We start from the raw sequence: 20,171 nt of genomic DNA, 5'->3' as shown, positions 1-20,171 counted from the left end.
GCAGTGGCCGTTGTCCTCGTCTGAAACGCACAGCAACGTTGGGGAGGATTTTGAGGGATTTCAAACGCCAGCGCGGACTCCGGAGTGTACCATGGACATACAGTCTCCCGGGGATCAGTCACTCAGTAGGACTCCTCAGTTTGAAAGTGACTCTCCTGAGGAGGAGGAGGGAAATGAGGAAATGAATGAAGAGCACCGCGGTGTTGAGCCTGTCCCTAGGGATCGGGGTTGGAGAGGGCAGCCCCAGCTAACAGAGGGAGAGAAGCTGTTGATGGAAACCAACAGTAGGATTGTGCAGCTGCTGGAAAATATCAAGAGGGAGCATGCACAGTCCATGGGTCTCATGTCGCAGTCCATGGGCCGTATGGAGCTGCAGCTGGGCATTGTGGCTACCTCCACAAGAGCCATCCATAACTACCTGTCAGAGATTTTAGCTTTCCTCAAGCAGCCAAGGACGCAGGTCCTTGAAACACGCATCTCCCAAAGAGCCACCCCTCATGTCGAGTTAACCTGTGCCTCGACATGGACCGGTGAGGACGCAGTGGCATCCTCCACTGTGTGCTTACCAGGGGCCGAAGGGACGAGCGACTCTCGAGAACCACCGCAGGCCACGCTGCCTTGTCGCAGTGGCCGGCTGCAGAGAGCCATAACCGAGAGGGCCTCGTTGCCCATGCCTACACGCCAGGCAAAAGGGGGAGGGAAGAAAAAATAACCACACCATAGGATTTTTAGGGTTTTTTTTAATGTGCCTGTCCTTTTAATTCTTAGCCATAAGGCCATCAGTGGCAGAATTCAACCATTTCCTACATTGGCTAACATTGTATTCTGGCTGACTAGATTAGTCTAACATTTTGTAGTTTATATTTGCACTGTTAACGATGTGTGCTGCTGGTATTTGAAGAACATTTGCCTCTGTTCTTTCACTTTAACTTCATACGAGCATTTTTTTACTCTGTGCCAGGCATTCATTGCTTTTCTTACAAATACAAGTCATTTCTTGAGGCAGCTGTTTTTTGAGTTTTCTTTCTCCATTGTCCCATCCCCTCTGAGCAAGCATTCTGGACTCGGTGGTAAGTATACAGGTCTTGGCAATACTCGCCTCCAAAACTGTGTTCGATCAGTCTTTGCCTGGTGTTTCTGGCATGCCCGCCTGAGGTGTTGGGGTTAGCCTGTACCGGATCATGATCATTCTTATCCTCTGTGGGTCTGACAAGCTCACTTTCTAAGACCCTCGGTGGAGCTAATCCACATGTCTTGGCTATGTCGTACAATGAGTAATGTTGCCAGGATCATACCTCATATTTATCTTTTGGGGCCTGTATAGTGATGTGCCACCAGATCTATCTAGGCACCTGACTCTCATTTTCAAAGTTCCTTTTATGATGGATCTGGTGGTTTGATGGGCAGCATTATAATTTTTCCTCTGAGAGAGTCTGGGGATTTGAAACAGGAGTCACTAAGCAATGTGTTCAACGGGGATAAGAGCCATCTCCTGCAACAAATCTATTAGGAGGAGACTGTCCCCTGTAATTATCACAGATATTAATTATTTAAGAAAAAGAAAAAAACCAACTTGCCTAGCAGCCAGACCTCTTGAGAACGTAAAAGTCACGACATGCTGTTGGGTACTGTGCTACTATGTCTGTGATTAAGAGCTTTTCATCAGAGACGACCTACATGTTGATAAAATGCAACTCCTTTCTGTGCCTTTAGGCCATCTAATTTCCTGAGGGCTGGCACCCTGAGCAGAGCATGGGTGCAATTGGTAACCCGCAGGGCAGATGGAAACGCACTTAGCAATAAATTATTTTATATCTGTTGGTGCTGCCTCTCTCGGGGGAATTTAATATAGTGGCACTCAAATTGCTATATGCATGCAGAGGCATCAGACTGGCTTATACATGTGGTATCCCTGACAGTTCTCCAAAAGGATGCTGTTACCAGGAGCCCCTTGAGCGGTGGTCAATGATTATCACAGGTGTAGCATGGCTCCTGTGTTTGACTCTCAACATACCGTTGTAACTTCTCGTAAAGGTGCAGAAGAGTTTATCTGGCAAAGCAGTGATGAATTCCTCCTCTGGCAAATACTAGAGACTCATTGTAGGCCTAAAAATCCTCTTCTATGATCACAACTGAGCTGCGCGCTCTGTCCAGCGAGCCATAGGCTCTTCTTCCCTGTCTTTCTGCGAGACTGAAGTTACTCAAAACAAAGCAGATAGATTAGATGTTACTCTACCAGTCAGCCACAAATTGCTCCCTTATAAGCGTGTGTGCGTGCGTGCTTGTGGCTGTACTTTGCTAAATGACCGGTTTAACGATGAAATGCAGCTGGCATGGCCAACCTCCAATGTAGGCTTTTTCCACTACAGAATATTTCTTCCCTTCCACCTACATCCAGCTGCATTCCTTTTAAGAATACCATGGGGGCGTGCTTCTTTGGCCACACTGTCGACACACCTCACGCCGGTGCAAATTTTTGCAGCCGTACTGTGGCTTTTTTATATCTCTTTTGTTAAAACTGTTTGTAAAGGTATCCTCAGAGAATTTCCAACACAAGCTTGTAAGATTCCCCTCTCACTGGTACGAGAAAGGCATGCTGCAGACTATTTAGGATCACAAGGAGGTTGGGAGAGAAGCCGATTAGTAAGCCTGACACATTATTCCAGTATGTGCGGCCTTTTGAACGTGTGTTTCTGGTGCATACATGGTTTGCACACTGGTACTGTGGATATGAACAGCCTAGTTAAAGGCAAAGGCAAGTGAAAGTTTGTCCCAATGTGCTTACGTCTTATTTCTTTGGGATGAGTTTGAATGAAGCTAAATACAATTCAGCCAGTTAATTTTCTTGGCCTAATTAGCACGTTTGATGATACAGTGAGAATGTTTTTATTTTACATAGTGCTTTCACTTCAAAAGTGTGGTGCAGTTGCGACCAGATGCTAAGATTTCGACGTAGTCTGCAGGACCCGCCATGTAGCTGCTACCATTTAGAGTGAATCTTGTTCCACATGCTGGCTGCTTCTGTAGCTTCAAATTTTTTGTTGTAGTTTTAAAATTACAACCTCCACTCTACCTTTGCTTTCTGATCAAAGGCAAAGAAGAAGCTCCGCAGGTGTAGCAGCGCTGCCGTTGGAAATACTACGCGAATAACCCCTAAAGAGTTCCTTGCAAAGCAGCTTAAGCTTTAACCTGCTCTCCTCTCCCATTTCTAAGTGCTTTAGCTAGACTTGGCAAGGCACAAAGCACCACTTGAATGGGAGCACCTATAGGGTGAGAAGGACTGCGAATCTGTCTACAGACAAGAAACCTGCAATAAACTTACACGAAACCAAGTTTTTTCCAACTGGAAATAGTAGACGGTCTTAAGAATTGGTACCAACTGATATTTTGGCCAGATCCAAAATTAGGATCTGACTTCCAGTATTGTCTAGAAAATCAGTGCAGTTGGAGGGTATGTATGTTTCATCCCCAAACAAATATTTTCATGCTTTTCAAGTGTCTGTCATAGTTTTCTTTCCCTGTAGCTTTTTGTTGTCTGAACGGGTATATGGTTACATGTGTCTGTTAAAAATAAAGGGGATCAGTTCTTACATGGTATATTTATATTTCTTATTTTCAGATTTTGAGTACCTAGTGCTTCAGTTTCCAAAACTTCCTTCTTTCTGTATCCCAAAGACCAGTTGGTTGGCTTCTGGGATGATAAAAAGGGTGGGAGAGACTTAACAGGAAATCTCTGCCCAGTTGAAGCTCTTGGTGATAGATCCCCTGACTACGATTCTACAGTCTAGCCATATTTTTGCTGTATAGGTCAAATGTTCATGTTACACCATTGCTTTCTGATGCCTTTTGCTGAGCAGAAGTGCAGCTATTTTTCTTTCAGAAGTTCACAGTTTGTATTACAAAGTCTTATGAAATGTGGCTTGAAGTTTGTTTTATTTTTGAATACATGTGATGATTTTAAGATTTTTTTTCCTTTTCTCCTTCCACTGGATGATTTAAAACACACAAAAATAAAGCAGACCAATGAAAAGAATTGAATGCTAACTTCAATTGAAAAGAAACAGCAACGCTACTCTTGTGAGACAGTTTTCAACAGTGTTCAGCTTACTGATTCTGCTCAACCTTTCCTTTCCTGCCTGCTCCCTGACCCTCTGTGACACTGAAATATCCACTTCTAGGACAACCTTCTTCCTAACCAGAAGGCTAAAAGTTCTTCCCTCTCTTCTTCTCCCATTTAAAATACCATCCTTGCGTCAGCCAGATCTACTGTTTAGAGGGATCAAAAGCTCTTTTCCTCCTGCCTTATTCCCATCCATATCCATATCCAGGGCCCTGAGTGTGCTGCTCTCCAGTGAGAGGTAAAACTTAAATCCCTAAATCTGATACTTGGCATAGTAACACCATCCCTAGACCGCCAAAACCCTGTCTTTTTTTAAGTCTGTGGTATCTTAATGAAGTAGCTATCCTTGTTTGCTGAAGGAAATAATCAATCGTTTGGGAGATGGACCTAATTGCTGAAACGTAACATTGCTCTGACTCACATTGTGGAAGCCTAGGAGCCAGGCTAAGGTATTTCGCTCACATAAATACCACAGGCTATAGAACTAATCCTTACTTTGGTGAAGCTTCAAAGGAAAAGACGCTAAATCAACACGATACAGTGCAGCCTGTGCTTTCTTAGGAAAGCAAATGCAATGGAAGGCATAGTAAGGAAACCTGTTGGGATGAGTCAAGTTTGGATTCTAGTACAGGTTCAAAAATTGACCTGTTCTCCTGGCTTAGGCTAGTCATTTAATTTCTCCATGCCTTAGTTTCACAGCAGTAGAAGTGTCAATAAAGGAGCTGTCAGGCTATGATTAGTTGATTATATGGTACTTTGAGGTCTTCAGTCTGAGGGAGTGACATTATGTATTAAATACTGATGAACCTTGTTTGTGACCGAAGTTGGAGACGGGGATAAAACTAACACTCTAAACTTCGGAAGATCTTGGTTAAAGTTTTCCCTATATTTTATGTTCACATCATATGGTAGATCAGAATCCCAAATCCAAATGTTGAAGTTCTCATTCAGATTTGGACTTTGCCTATTTGGTCTGTTTCTGACCACAACTAAATACGTTCCCAGACTATGCAATTATTAAATACATATAAAAGTTTCATTTCAACAAATGATGCAGTTACTAATGCTAATCTAATTATCCAAGAGTGTGAATAAATTAGGATGTGGTTACTTAAGGAGAATAGGCATAAAAGAGCACTTCTGGAGTACTTGTTATTGTCCAAAATATCACTGAAATTCTGATGACTAAGTACAGTCTGCTTATCTCTATTTGAAACAGTGCTGTACAGATTCATTATTTCTAAAGGTCTTCTTTCCATTTCTATATAGATATTCTCCCTTCACATTTTGAAGGTTTGAAGAAGAGGATTGTTTTTCGAGTCACACTAAGTAAACATTAAATGCATGCAGGCTTAAAACTAAAGCATGCATGTTATGTAGCAGCAATAAAAAGTGCTCGGCTTGCACGACTTATGATGCTCAAGCGTTGCCTTGTTAAAATGCCAAAAAAACTTTTTCTTTGCATTTTTTTGAAAAGTAAATCTCTTCCTTTGACCTTGCAATACTTAAATTTTCAGTTTTTGGACAAATGATATTTATTTTACTGAATACTTTTATATTACAGATAAGGTGGATGAAATAGTACCAGTTTCCAAGCCATCAAGAATTGCAGACAATGCAACTGTGGACTCAAGAGTGGCAACTATTAAACAGCGGCCTTCTAGTAGATGTTTTCCCTCAGCTACAGATATGAATGTGAGTGGTAGCTATGAAGTACTGCTTTCACTTCTGAAACTGATTGGAGGGGGTCTTTTGGCAGCGTCCAGGGCATACAACAGAAACGAATTTACGAACATTGCTTTATATACTCATTTTACTTTTCTTGTCTTGTAACTTTAGGGCATGGTCTACTCTGTATTTCTAATAATAGTTCTTTAACGGAAGAGTCTATGTACCCCTATAAAACTTCTCTCATTTTATCTTTACATTTATTCTGAGATCGTCACATCACCATTGCTACCTCAGTGTTATTCAAACAGATGTGAACTTGCTCTGCCTGTAGTCTGAGCTGGTGAGGCACCAGTAAGTTCTGAACTTGAAGGTGTCAGTACAACACTAAACCCAAGCTAAAAAACTTTGCTGAAAGTCAAGGTTTGCTATTTCAGTTTCAGCACCAGAGCTGGTGCAGCCCCGTAATTTCCACTAATGTGAAGGTGAAGGTTTCTCCTCCTGCAGGTTTTTTATTATTCCTAATGGTGTATATAATATCTTGATTAAATAATACATGATGATTTGTAAGAGAAGAATTTACATTAATGCTATAGCACGTATTAAAAAATTTAAACTCCAGAACTCTGAAATTGGATTACTCAGTTGCAGAATTTGCTCTCACAGAACTTCACATGTGAAAAAATAATTGCTTTTATTGCGTTTTAGATGTATTTTTCCATTACCCACCCCTCCAAAAGAGCATCAGTCCTGATACAACAAGCACTTTGCTGTTCTCAGCAGCTTGGGATGGAAGGAAATTAAGGCTATTCTAAGAGGCAGAAAACAAATAATTTTGTGATGACGAGGAGGGACAGTTGAGTGCGCTGGGATTCAGGTGGCGTTCCTCAGTTCCCAGCTGAGACGCTGACTGCCGGTGTGACCTTGCGCAAGACAGCTCGAGCCTGCGCAAGAGCAGGTCTGCTCTTCAGAAGAGAAGAGGGCATACGGCGTGGTGCAGAGTGAACATTCATGCCTATGCAGTGTGTGGCGAGGTTTTCGGAAGTGAATGAAACGAAATGCAATTGCTCATGCTTTGTTTTTCTTACAGCACACAAAATGTGCTGGAGACTTAACGTATTGCCTTGTAAATAATTTCAACTAACTCCACGTACAGCTGTTGTCATTTTAATAACATGTAAATAAAGCCCAGCCTTCCCTTTCTCTTCACCTCCTCCCCAAAATAATACCAAAGTTGTTATTTTCCATAAGAATTCTAAGTAAAAGGGATAGTGGATTAGCAGATATAACAGAAGAGTTATGAGTGTGAGAGAAAGACTTGCATGCTTTAATGCTTGTGGGGTTTTTTGTTTGCTTTTTTGTAGTCCATGTATGAGAGACAGGGTATTGCTGTGATGACGCCCACTGTACCAGGGAGTCCTCAAGGTCCTTTTCTGGGTATACCTCGGGGTACAATGAGAAGACAAAAATCTATAGGTAAAATGCTTCTCATGTATAGTTTGCTTGTGCATTAATCACGTACTTTTAGTAACTTTGCTTCTTTCTTAAAGCATATTTCTCCAACATCTTTACCTCAGTGAATGGCTGTTTAATTTTTATACAAAGTTCATGAGAAGAGAAGTTTGTGTGTAAGATGATATAATTTCCACATTCTGCTTTGATTGCAGTAGGCAAGTATTATGGAATTATAATTTAATTCCTTTCTTTAGAATGTTCTCTCTAACAAGGAAAGGCAGTGAGAAGAGAAAAAAAAAAAAGATCGGTACAAGCCCTTTGCAATGTATTACCTAGGGCAAAATGTTATTCCTTTTTTCTTTATTATTGAGGCAAAAGTGTTGTAATGCTGTGTAGTTTACAAAGGAATCCCTATTGATCAAATGGAACACAATTCACCTCTTTTTCATTCCAAAAGATGACAATAGATGATTTTACAAAAGAGAAAAAAAGAGCAGACCAAATTTGGGCTTGCTTTGTTCTTGGTAGTAATCTTAGTAGTGATATTTATCAATTTAGAAATGCATTATGCTGGTATAAAATTAGCATCTAAATTATCCCAATATTATCCAGTTTATCTATGTTAAAAGCTGTATTTGTAATAATACAATGTCATCTTTTGAAATGAAATGTTACGATTTTTTTCCCCCAATAGAATATTCGCAGTCCCTTTGCTAAGTTTCAAGTGCATCTTAAAAATTCATTAGGTTTCTAAGTTGCATTATTATATGCATTTATACAGTGCTAGAGCAAGGCATAAGCTACTCCTCTGCACAGAATGTCTTCCCTGATCAATAATTTTCAAAGAAAATGTGCTTCTCTACAGCTACCTTGATGATACATAAAACACAACATTTGCCTACACATCAATGATCAGTTTAATTAAAATTCTGTAGCATCCTTTTTAATTCTGGCATCTGGGTCTCTGGAAGTTCAACAAGAAAGAATGCTTATGGTAGGAATCAACCAAAAGACCTCTTTCATAATTTTGCATATGCCTCATGTCATGTGAAACGCACCCTGGCATTTTTGGTTGGATACAGAAATAACACAGTTTGAGGGATCCCAGTGGAAGACAGTGTTTTAAATATACTTTCTGATTTTTAGGAATAACAGAGGAAGAACGGCAGTTTTTGGCTCCTCCTATGCTGAAGTTTACCAGAAGTCTTTCAATGCCTGACACCTCTGAAGATATCCCACCACCACCACAGTCTTTACCTCCTTCACCACCACCACCTTCTCCCTCTCTGTACAACTCTCCCAAATCCCCGACATCAAGGAGCTATGGAACTATTAAACCTCCGTTTAATCAGAATTCAGGTTCAAAAATTTCTTTGGTTAGGCCTGAGAATGTGGGAACAATGATAAGGGACAAAGGGATCTATTACAGACGAGAACTGGACCGATACTCTCTGGACTCTGAAGACCTGTACAGTCGGAGTGCCGCAACTCAGGCAAATTTCAGGAACAAGAGGGGTCAGATGCCAGAAAACCCGTATTCTGAGGTGGGGAAGATTGCAAGCAAAGCAGTTTACGTGCCGGCCAAACCAGCAAGGCGGAAGGGGATGCTGGTGAAACAATCCAATGTTGAAGACAGTCCAGAAAAGACCTGCTCTATTCCAATCCCGACAATTATTGTGAAAGAGCCATCCACCAGCAGCAGTGGGAAAAGCAGCCAAGGGAGCAGCATGGAAATCGATCCTCAGTCTTCAGAGCAACCTGGGCAACTCCGACCCGACGATAGCTTAGGTGTCAGCAGTCCATTTGCAGCAGCCATTGCTGGAGCCGTGAGGGACAGGGAAAAGAGGCTGGAAGCAAGGCGTAATTCTCCAGCCTTCCTTTCCACAGACCTAGGAGATGAGGATGTTGGACTAACGCCACCAACACCACGTATGAGGCAATCTAAATTTACCGATGAAGCAATGTTTAGTAGTGAAGATGGTTTTAGACAGCTCATGTCACCATCTCCGATTCCTGCACCTAGAGAGCCTGAAAATCTTTTTAATAGCAGTGAACCCAGCAATCAGAGTGATTCAAGGACATTAAACGCTTCGTCCAAAACGAAAGGTACTGAAAACAGTACGGTGGCAGTTAAGTCCACGAATGCACCCAGCTCAGATAATTATGTTCACCCGGTCACAGGAAAGCTATTAGATCCAAACTCACCACTAGCCCTCGCTCTCTCTGCCAGGGACAGAGCCATGAAAGAACAAACACAGCAGATTCCAGGCAAAGGAGACGCTGTTAAAGCTGACCTTAATAAACCACTTTACATCGATACAAAGCTGAGACCCAATATTGAAACGACTTTTCCTGTTACTGCTACTGTCACTAGGCAAAATACTCGTGGCCCACTGAGACGGCAAGAGACCGAGAACAAGTATGAAACAGATGCAGGGAAAGAAAAGAAAGCTGAGGAGAAGAAAAACATGTTGATAAACATTGTGGATACTTCGCAGCAAAAGTCAGCTGGCTTGTTAATGGTTCATACCGTGGACACAGCGAAGTCAGATGATACGCCCGAAGATGAAGAGGAAAAGAGAGCTGAAATGGAACCGAACCCTGAAAACTCCCCACCAGAGAGGCCAGAGGGGAGCGAGGAAGCGGACAGTGAGCTGAACGTGCCTGCTGCGCCTGAGCCACCGGCATCTCCCTGCAAAACCATCGTAGCAGCGAGCTCTGTCGACGACCCTGTCATCTTGCCCTTCCGCATCCCTCCGCCACCCTTAGCATCAGTGGATATCGATGAAGAGTTTATTTTTACTGAGCCACTACCACCCCCCTTAGAGTTCGCCAACAGCTTTGATATCCCCGACGACCGCGCGGCTCCCGGTTCGGCTCTAACAGACTTGATTAAGCAAAGAAAAAATGGCACGCCTTCACCCGCACCATTTGCCCCCAGCCAGTCAACAAATTCCTTAGACAGTAAAAAGCAAGTGGGTCTTTCAAACTGTTTGCCTGCCTCCTTTCTGCCACCCCCTGACAGCTTTGATAACGTCACTGACTCTGGGATTGAGGAGGTAGACAGTCGAAGTAGTAGTGACCATCACTTAGAGACAACCAGCACTATCTCAACGGTGTCCAGCATCTCTACCTTATCCTCGGAAGGGGGTGAGAACGTGGATACTTGTACAGTCTATGCAGATGGGCAAACATTTCTGGTGGACAAACCCCCAGTACCTCCTAAGCCAAAAATGAAGCCCATAATCAACAAAAGCAATGCACTTTACAAGGATGCGCTAATTGAAGAAACTGTAGACAGCTTTGTTATTCCTCCTCCCGCTCCGCCCCCACCTCCGATCAGTGCACAGCCCAATATGGCTAAAGTTGTTCCCCAAAGGACATCTAAGCTGTGGGGTGACATGACGGAGGTGAAAAGCCCAATTCTCTCAGGCCCAAAGGCTAATGTTATTAGTGAATTGAACTCAATACTCCAGCAAATGAACAGAGAGAAATCCTCAAAGCCAGGGGAAGGATTGGAGTCACCTACTGGAACAAAAACTGCAAGTCTCAGTACAAGGTAAATGTAATTAACCAAATAATTTTCTAATAAAGGCTTGATTTTTCTTCCATCCCTTCACTAACTTCCCCTGTAAATCACATAGATTAAAGAAGAATGTGCTCTCTATTGTACATGTTTGCTTAATGAATAGTCTATGACAATTTTCCAGAGGGGAAGCATTTCCTACATGGTCAACGTTTCTGTAGTCGACACCATAGGACAGGAGCTTTCTCAGTCTCCTCCAACTGCAAAGACAGTTTCCACAAACCTTTCGATTGTTCTGATGCGAGTTACTTAGGTTTATTTTTAAGTAGTGCTTTTCTCTTAAATCTTTTTTTCTTTTAAAATGTGGTGATAATTTCATTTTTGTTCAATAACTTATTTTGGCTTCAAACAGGTAAAAAACTGTTTTTGCCTAGGCTTACTTCACATTCTCTGTGTGATGTCATTTGATTCATGCCGATACCTCTGATAATCCACTTTATCATGAAGTATAATGCTATCTTAGAAAACCACTCATTGAAATCACTTTGCACTATTCATGTCATTATTATAAAGTTAATTTAGCATCTCTACCACTTAGTATTATGGGTTTTAAGGTCTTACTTTCTATTGCACATGCTTGTTAGTGAATAGTCTCTGATGTTTACAGGTTCGAGGAGGTGGCTTATTTCTCCCAACAGCAGCATCCCTGGTAGGGCAGTGCAATCCATTTGCATATAAGTGGTTTCTGAAGTGATAAATAACTTACAGTATCGGACACCATTGGGTAAACGTACAAGTAATTGTGTAGTCACGTTTGTGTGCAATATGGATATAGTATCATGAAAACCACGCTTATGGGAAAAAAAAAAAAAGGTAATTTTGTTAGTTTTATTGAGAGCCTGAGGTATTTCTTTTTGTGGTATGGAATGGTTTGGCCTTACATACAGCAGTTAAATGTACCTTTTACTGGAGTATCGCATATTGTTTGGCCTGGACTGCTCCATGGAAATGCATTTTTTGCAGAAATGCAGTGCTGACTTTGTTTTTAAAAAAAGATGCCATCTAAGTAAATTTCATTAGAATTATTCTGCTGGATAATAAATAACTCGGCCTTTGAAAAGTTACTGTTCTTTGCATGCATGAAGATAATTTGGTTTTAGGGGAAGGGTGGCTCTGTATCCTCAGCCTTCAGGTAGTTATGTTATTTCCTGCAAGATGGAAGTCATCAAATGTGACAGGGAGGTATGGAGGTTATACAATTTTTAGAATGAAAGGATGGAAGAAAACCGCTGAAATTCTGGAATTATTGTCAGTGGCACTTGACTAAATGGAGTAGAAATTGAGTTGTCTCTACAGGAAAAGCCTTAATACATGAAAAAAAATACAATGAAAACTGTACAAAAAACCCAATACGTACTGGCCGCTTGATGAAGACGGTCTTTAAACAAAGTTAGCACAGCAGGTGAACACTATACATTTGAGAATACCTCAGGCAAGCAGAAAATCAATACTCGTGCACTAAGCTTGAATTTACATGTCTTGTCTTGTGGATAACTCTGACAGTTCATTTCATATTCTTTTTCTTATGTCTTCAAGAATACTATTTTCTAGACCTTGATCGTCTTTCTTGTTAAGCCATATGAACAAGTTGCCTCTAACTTCATATGTATAATATTATTTATCATCTTTTATATTTAAACTGATAGTTATTTCCAGGTTACAGTAGAGATCTTTAGTGTCCCTATTTTATTAGAAAATAACTGAGGCTAGCAACTACAATGTACTGTAAATATGTCAAAGTATTATCATTACTGAGAGGAAAATGAAAAGTAGAAGCAAATACAGATACATCTTTTTTCTGAAAAGACATTTAAACAGGTATAAAGGCTGGAAAAAAATTTGAAAAACTACTGTATCACTTCATTGGAGAAAAGCAAACTATCATGTAAGCAAGAACAGTCCCATACATGTTATATTTTAGAGAAAGAGCTGAGTTGGACAGTGTTGGAAAGTTATGTTGCTTTTCTGTCCTTTAGCTTTTTTAATTCTTATAACTCAGCTTTGGCAAATTACATAATCTCTTCATTATGGAATACCGAGACTGAATTTGGAAACAAAACCACACAAAGCATTATTTCAGTGTGGCTGAAATTCTACTTCTTTCCTGAAAAGTAAACCTAAACGGGTGTCTTTGCAAACTAGAGAGAGGATCTTGGGCTATAACAATACCAAAAGACCTGTGAGGTAAGGAAGGAGGAAAGTTGACAGTGGCATAGAGCAGCAAAACTCTTGGCTGCCCTTTGACTGTGGAAGAAAATGACACCTCCACAGAATTCCCGGTGGGAACAGAAGGTAAGAGAGCCGTGTTTTGTTTCCTTTTGTTTTCAAAATCGATGGGATTACATTATTTTTTAACTGAGCTCCAGAAAATTAGGTGAATTGAAGATACTAAAAATGATCGGAAAAGGTTACTCAGGATTTCTTTTTTAAGCTAAGTAATAGATCAGAGATAGCAGAAGAGATCCAACTATCTACAGATATTAAAAGTATGTTTTAGAAGGTGCTGCAGGCAATTGCTTTTCGTCTTAACAAGAGTGAGGTAGAGAGAGGTAAGTTGAGAAGTTCACCTGTAGATCCCGAAGTCCGACTTGTAAACCAGCGGTGGTTTGTCAGTGGAGTCTGCCTGCCTGCGCCCGTGCCCGGCTCCCGACTGCCCCGGAGCAGGGCTGGCACCTTCCCCCCTCTCTCAGCTTCCCCAGCTCCACGGGCTGGGGGCGGATGAGTGAGGATTGATTTCTGAGCTTGATAAAGAGTGAGAAAGAGGGAGCAAAAGGCTAATAGCAAAATTTATCACAGTGGAGAAAATGCTCCGATTTCTTTTCGTTGTGCTGTGTATGTTTATGGCCTGAACTGTCTGCATTAAATTTCAGTTCTGTTCTCAAAAGTGCCTGCGTAAAAGCAATGGATGCGTGGTAAATGCTTCCCAGACAAAGGCATTTTTTTTACTGCTTTTACTCCTGACTTATCTTCTAAAAAGTTAAATAAATTACAGCCTTTCTAGCCCAGTTGCACAACTGACACAATTTTTTACAAAGCTGTCAAATATTATGACCAAGGAATACCATTTGCCAAAATTCCAAGTATTAAAGCTAATATTTAAATTTTAAAGCTAAAATTCTTAGATTTTTTTCTAGTACTGTAAAACCTAGGACAACCAATTGTAGAGCTTCTAGCCCTTTTCTGTGAGGTAGCATTAGAAAGGGAGCAAGGAATTTTAGCTCACGGGAGGCAGGGATTCTGCTAAATTAAAGAACAACTCGTTAGCTCAGCTAAAGGAAAAGTGATAAAAAATGAATACGCCTGTTCGTACCCTTCAGCCAAAGAGAAGTATTGGGAAGTGTTATAAATAGGAACATTGTTCACAGGCTCGCTTGGGTTATCTTCACAGCGCTAGCAGCCTGATGAAATTAAAAATATATATTTGCTCATTGGGACGTATATGAAATTATAGCCTGGATAGCAATTCTAAATATCACTAGGAGTTACTTTTGTACAGCCAGTAGACATACAATTGTAGTTCATTCATGGCAATTGCCCTGTTAGGGTAGCATAGAGGTAAATTAAATTGTAGATAGTTGGGTAATGGCTTGCTACAGAAACCCATTAAAATATCTTCTTTCATGTTTTTGATAAATGAGGATGAGGAAGAGATTGTTCTGCAGTACTGCGCGGCATTTCTCTCTCAATTATTACATTATAAAGCGACTCCAGACTTGCTTTTTTTCTCTGCACGCTGGTTTCGCAATAATTTTACATGGTGTATTTATAGTTTTCCGTGGTTCTTATGGAGACACCGAGTTTCAAGATTTTTAAATAGAGCATGGAAACGTTTGACTGGAAACCATCTGCTTCTCAGCAGCAGTGACCAGCCGTGGGATAGGAAAAAGGAGACTGGTAGGGGAAGGAAAAAGAGGAAGAAGCGAAAGGATGTGCTTGCTTACCTTGTACTAATAAAAGCGTAATTAAAAGGTTTGATCAGAAGGTTCTAGACCAGAGCTAATCCCATTCCCAATTTTGGCCATCATTTACTTTATGAAATTCTGGAGATCAGTCCTGGTGAGAGAGGTTTTTATCTGGTCTCTCCGTGTAGTCGGGCCATGACATCCGACCGTCACTTCCTCCATTTTTGCCCATCCTTCCTTACAGAAGAGGTTGAGGCTGTTTGGAAACAGGGCTCCATTTGACCCAGATACCCAGCGCTAAAGCCCTAATGCTGAGCTTTGGTCACGATTCCCATTTCCGAATTTGGATATGCACAAAGAGGGGAAAACCCAGCCCGGGGGAGCCCCGCAGCTTGGCAGGTGATGCTCCGCTATCAGCGAGCGGAGCGGGGAGGACGGGAGGCGTAACGGCAGTATCGACCGTGATGCTATAAATACAGCGGTGCTATAAATTCGCTTGAGAGGCTACTGACTTTTATATGGAGCTGATAAAAGAAGTGGAGAGAAGACTAATGCAGGGGTTTTTATCAGGTTAAGGGAGGTGTGCTCGCTCTGTCTGTGAACCCAGCAGTCGCTTAGCAACATAATGATCAAGTGCAAGCCTGCGAGATCGACTGAATAATGTCAGCGTGATTAACGCAGAATAGACCCAGTGGCTGCGAAGGAGAAAGAACCACAGCCCCCAGTGAAAACAGAACCTTCCACCACGACTCCGCTGTATTAATGAGGAATAATGAACAGCAACTGCCGCTGCTCTCTACCATCACCATACCACAATGATCGATAGCTTTGCCATAGGGAGAAACAATTTCTATTTCAAACGGTGCTTCTGTTTCTCCGGCTGCGTTTGCACAATGTCCCCAGGGCTTCTGTGGCAGGTTGGGCGTCGCTCCCGGTAGTGGGAAACGCTCGTTATAAAGATGGGAGTTATGGAGGATGCTTAACCGTGCAGGATCAAGTCCTCTAGCAAAAATAACCTGTACTGTGTTGGCATAGCAAGTTTTAAAAGTGAAACTGCCGGTGGCCAGGGGTTTTTGTCCATCTCTGAGGGTTTTTTTATGACTATCTGGAAGAGTTCCTATTTTTTTACAAACAGGTAAGGCAGTACTGAACTTAGTAGCAAGTCCTGCATAGGGACTGATTCTACATTTGGATTATTGTAAAGGATGTCTGGATTTCGCAGATGATGAAATATGTATCTTGTGGGATAATTCTCAAGCCTTGCTTTTTCAGTTTACTGCTGTCCCATTAGATTCATTTCATTTCGTTAACCGTTTGTCGGCCAATTTCACAGGATTGCTTGCTTTGTCAGTAATTTTTGCAGTGTTTCAGTCATTCCATTTTGTCATTTTTATTTGCTCTCATGACTGCTGTTGTCAGAAGAGGGTCATGCTGAAGTGCCATGAAGTAAGTGACAACCATAAAGCATAGAGTATTCTATGTTGTACATTCTGCTGCTTTGTAATGCTCACTCATTGTTAGTGCATTTTAGTGATTTTGGTGTTGACTTTGTTACAAAGTGCAATGTGGATTAGATCATCCTAATCCAGAAATGGTAGCCATTCTAAACCCAGAAATAGGATGTCATCTCAAGCTCAAATAAAAGCCCCTTTCACCAGAGAAGCATTCAGCAGATGTTTTTATAACATGAGCACGCAAGACCAGATTCCTGAACTTATGTCTGAGCACCTAAATAAGGGGCATGATTTTCCAGGGTGTTCTGGGGTGAAGGGGTGGGGAGGGATGGTTAGTGCATTTTTACATACTTGCTTGAGGTTCAAAGTAAAGACAAACTAGCCCTCGAAATAATCAAGATCTGCTGCAGTCGGCACTGTCGACTCTTTCGGCCTTGGAAGCTGGGGGATTTCCCCCTTTCTCCTTCCAGCTTCCCTTGAGCTTTTTCCCTGCAGCTCTCCAAGGAGAGAGGGCTGAGGCCGTCTCCCGGCCCTCTGCCCTGCGTCAGCACCATTCCCTTACTGCCGGGGTCCAGACATTTGTGCCATTCGCATGGAAACTGTTGTTCTTGAACAGACTCCCACAGACCTTAATGATTATTCTTCACTCCAGCTGAACAGTGTTACTTGCAACAGACACTAATCATTTCTCAATTCTTCTCACTAAAATAACACTATTATAAGAAGCTCTGTATCCTGCCAGTCATCCCATCAGCCCTTCTTCTTAATCTTCCCCCAAAACAGACGGTTATTGTCTTACTTTCCTACCATACAATTTTCCTTTGACAATCCAAAAATAAAGTAAAAATATTATAAGAGATGAAGGCAAAGTTTTGGGTTGGTGTGTTCTCAAAAATCTGTAAAAAGTTAATTTCTCGCAGTAGCTCTGTATAGCTCCCAGGAGAGCAAAATGGTTTTTACATGGGCGGCTCCTAGCAGCTGTTGCAGCGTGCCATCTTTCACTGTTTGCTTCTGATATTAAGTTAACAGTAAATTTGAATCCTGCAAATCTAATTTAAAATTTAAAAGAATTTCTTGTCTGCAAGCTGTGTTGATGGCTTTTATACTTGGAGGCCGCATCATTGTGACATAGGAATTATATATTGTGATTTTAATGTGAGGCAACATAATGGGCATTGCAGTCAGTGCAGTCTTACAGCAGCAAATGTTTATAAATTACTACCATATGCTGATTCTAATAGAGCAAATTTTATTTAAAATAATTATCAGACTTTTCACCTTTTTAAAATGAAATTTGGGATTAGGCAGGTTTAATATGGATTTAATATGTTTAGTATAACAGATGATCAAATAAGGCATAAGAAATTGCTCTTATTAAAAATCTGGAAAACCCACAACACAACAAAAACATGCCTGCTCTTCAGCTGGAATGCGCTTGCTCCTTATTGACCAGGATACCAATCAACCATAAAATGCAAGACAGCTGATGGTTTCAAGGCTGTATCTGCATCACAGATTGTATTGGAGATGCCATAAATTATAATTTAGGATGCATAGGAGTTACACAAATATGCGTGGTTTTTTCCTTGGATTACAATTACAGTACAGTGGTCTCTATAACATGCTGGAGTTGATATGGCAGGGGAAGGAAGGGAAAAAGAAAGGGAAAAAAATGAATCTTGGAATTAAAGACTTTGAATTGAAAGCCTGGAAATGCAACTGTGGGCTTCAGCAGACTTGCATGACCTTCAGAGGGCTGTGTCCGTGCCGTGAAGGCTGCAGAGCTGACCGCAGAGCCGGCTGAAGCACAGCAGCTGGGAACCGAGCTCAAACTCAGTCTTGCAGGTTGCCGAATAATTTTGCAGGCAGGAGTGACCTCAAGTTGCTCTGGTTAAAACTCGTCCTAAACAGGACCGCTGTTGCAGCATGGGGACACGTACTGAGTCACAGCCTTGTCTGTGTTCCCATGTGCAGTAGGACTAACAACTTTCTTGAAGAAGGTGTGTTGCTGTAGGATTCAGTCTGTCAATGTTAACGAAGTGCTCTGAGCTTTCTCATTAAAGGGTTAATATTTATAAAAGCTTGAGTACTGATGTGGGTTTAAACTGAGCTGGTATTGAAACCTCATGAATCAGCTAAAATAAAAAAAATGTTTATCATTGTTCCAGAGATGTATTTTAATAGCCAGTGGTCCTGAACCTATGGCTTGAAAAAAGCAAGATGTCCACAGATCTTTTAATATTGCTTGTAGCCATGCGAAGCCATTGCTTTGATCCAGGCTGACAGAAGCAAAGTACAACGTTGCCTGTATTGCTTTGCTCACCCGGTATTACTGCCCGTTCGTCTGAGAAGGTTGGGTAACGCTAATTTAAGGAATACTTAAAATAAGAGCACACAGTTTACTTCTGGGGATTTTGTTTTAGTGGCTTAATATACCTTCTTTAAAGGAACCGTGACAATGATTTCCTGAACAAGGATGGGCAGGGAGTCTATGAAAGGAACAATACAGAGAAGATGCAGCACACGTGAGTTACAAAGCCGAAGGTGTACGCTGAGCCTGGAGTTGTCAGTCAAGTAAGAGAAGTGATCCTTCAGCAGCTAGCATAATAGATTTTCATCATCCATTTGATATTGCCACAATAGGTGTGAATACAAAACCATAATTTCTAGTATTTGCGAGACAGGAAAGTTAAGTAAAAGGGTAACGGCAGGTAAAGAAATAGGGAGACATTTCCACATTGATACAAAACTCATCCTGCTCTTCTCGCAATCGCTAGGACAGCATTATCCCAACCTTTTTCTAAGAAGGTTTTTTGTTGATTTGAAATTATATCATGCCTTATTAAAGCGTGTGAGACTCCTAATGCTAAGTTAAAGTAGGTAGAAATAACGTGCTCCCCTTGGTTAGTAGAATTTAATAGTTTCTTGCCATAGACTTTTTATTTGTAAGAGTGCTTAGCTCCAGTCCTGGAAGACAATGACAGCCATTAAGCTCCAAACAAATCACAGGAAACACTCAAAACCTTGCTAAGTGTTTCCTTTCTTTGTTAAATTACAAAGACATAAGTGCTAAAAGTATTGTTCCTACTGTGTTTTAAGTGAAGTACCGATCTTTCAACTCTCAAAAAGATCCCCCTGTTCCCAATGAAATATACGGAACAATTTGTGGGAAATCAGTGGGATTGCTCATGTGAATAACATGTACGTTCTCCAAAAAGTTATTCTTTGTGCTTTTCTAATAACACGGTATTGGAGCTTTATTTGAATGAGACTCACTGTGATACAAGCGTGCGCTGAATCTTGGTGTAGCACTGCTGTAGGGCCTGATGTCTAGGTTTGTTAATTATGTGCCAAAGCCCCAGGCGTGATGCGGGGAGTATGTATCTAACAGGGCTCACACCAGCCAGCAGCAAACCGAGGGAACACTGAAGAACGTCTCTGGTTCAGTACTACAAGGACCACAGTAAGGCTCATATGAGAGGAAGGGGTTAATAGCCCGTTATCGTTGCCTCGGGTTAGCTGCCTACAGTTCTTCGTTTTGGTAACTTCGTTTTGGGGGGGAGGGGGTTAGGCTAGATGATGAGGAAATGCTGGTACCACCATCTTTTTATTTAAAATTTTAACCACTCTTGTATTCAGGATGTGGGCAACCAAAGTCAAGTCACTCCCCTTCCACGGGCGTTCGCAATTGCATTGCACTGGGGAGCAGACCCGGTGAGACGCGATGACCCAACACGCTACGTCCTCCTTCCCAGCAGTCGCAGTACTCCGCAGGAAGGAGCGAAGCCGTCCTGATTACCTAGGGCAGAGGAGCAGGAGAGGGCCTCTCATTTGTAAAGCGGATCTAGTGGTGAGGGACACACCTCTGAGAGAACAGATGTGGGGTTTGACCCCTGCTGTGTGGATCATTTTTGGTACTTCATTTGGTGGCAGTTAAAATCTTAGGGAGAGACCGCAGTTTCTTCCGTAACAGGACTTTAAATGTG

General features: G+C 41.6%; 1 protein-coding gene across 1 annotated transcript in view; it reads left to right on the top strand.

The window, feature by feature from the left end:
- SHANK2 (SH3 and multiple ankyrin repeat domains 2) overlaps positions 1-20,171 on the top strand; it is a gene marked incomplete at its 5' end in the record, with an annotated part of 40,395 nt that overhangs the window by 18,060 nt on the left and 2,164 nt on the right. The window contains 3 exons of the mRNA XM_009575665.1: positions 5,685-5,815; positions 7,153-7,264; positions 8,390-10,802. Coding sequence (XP_009573960.1) covers positions 5,685-5,815; positions 7,153-7,264; positions 8,390-10,802 — 2,656 coding nt within the window. The remainder of the gene's footprint in view (positions 1-5,684; positions 5,816-7,152; positions 7,265-8,389; positions 10,803-20,171) is intronic.

This window comes from Fulmarus glacialis, unplaced genomic scaffold (assembly GCF_000690835.1).
Source record: "Fulmarus glacialis isolate BGI_N327 unplaced genomic scaffold, ASM69083v1 scaffold15274, whole genome shotgun sequence".
In the NCBI taxonomy this organism is placed as follows: domain Eukaryota; kingdom Metazoa; phylum Chordata; class Aves; order Procellariiformes; family Procellariidae; genus Fulmarus; species Fulmarus glacialis.
This window is presented reverse-complemented; position numbering and strand designations above follow the sequence as displayed.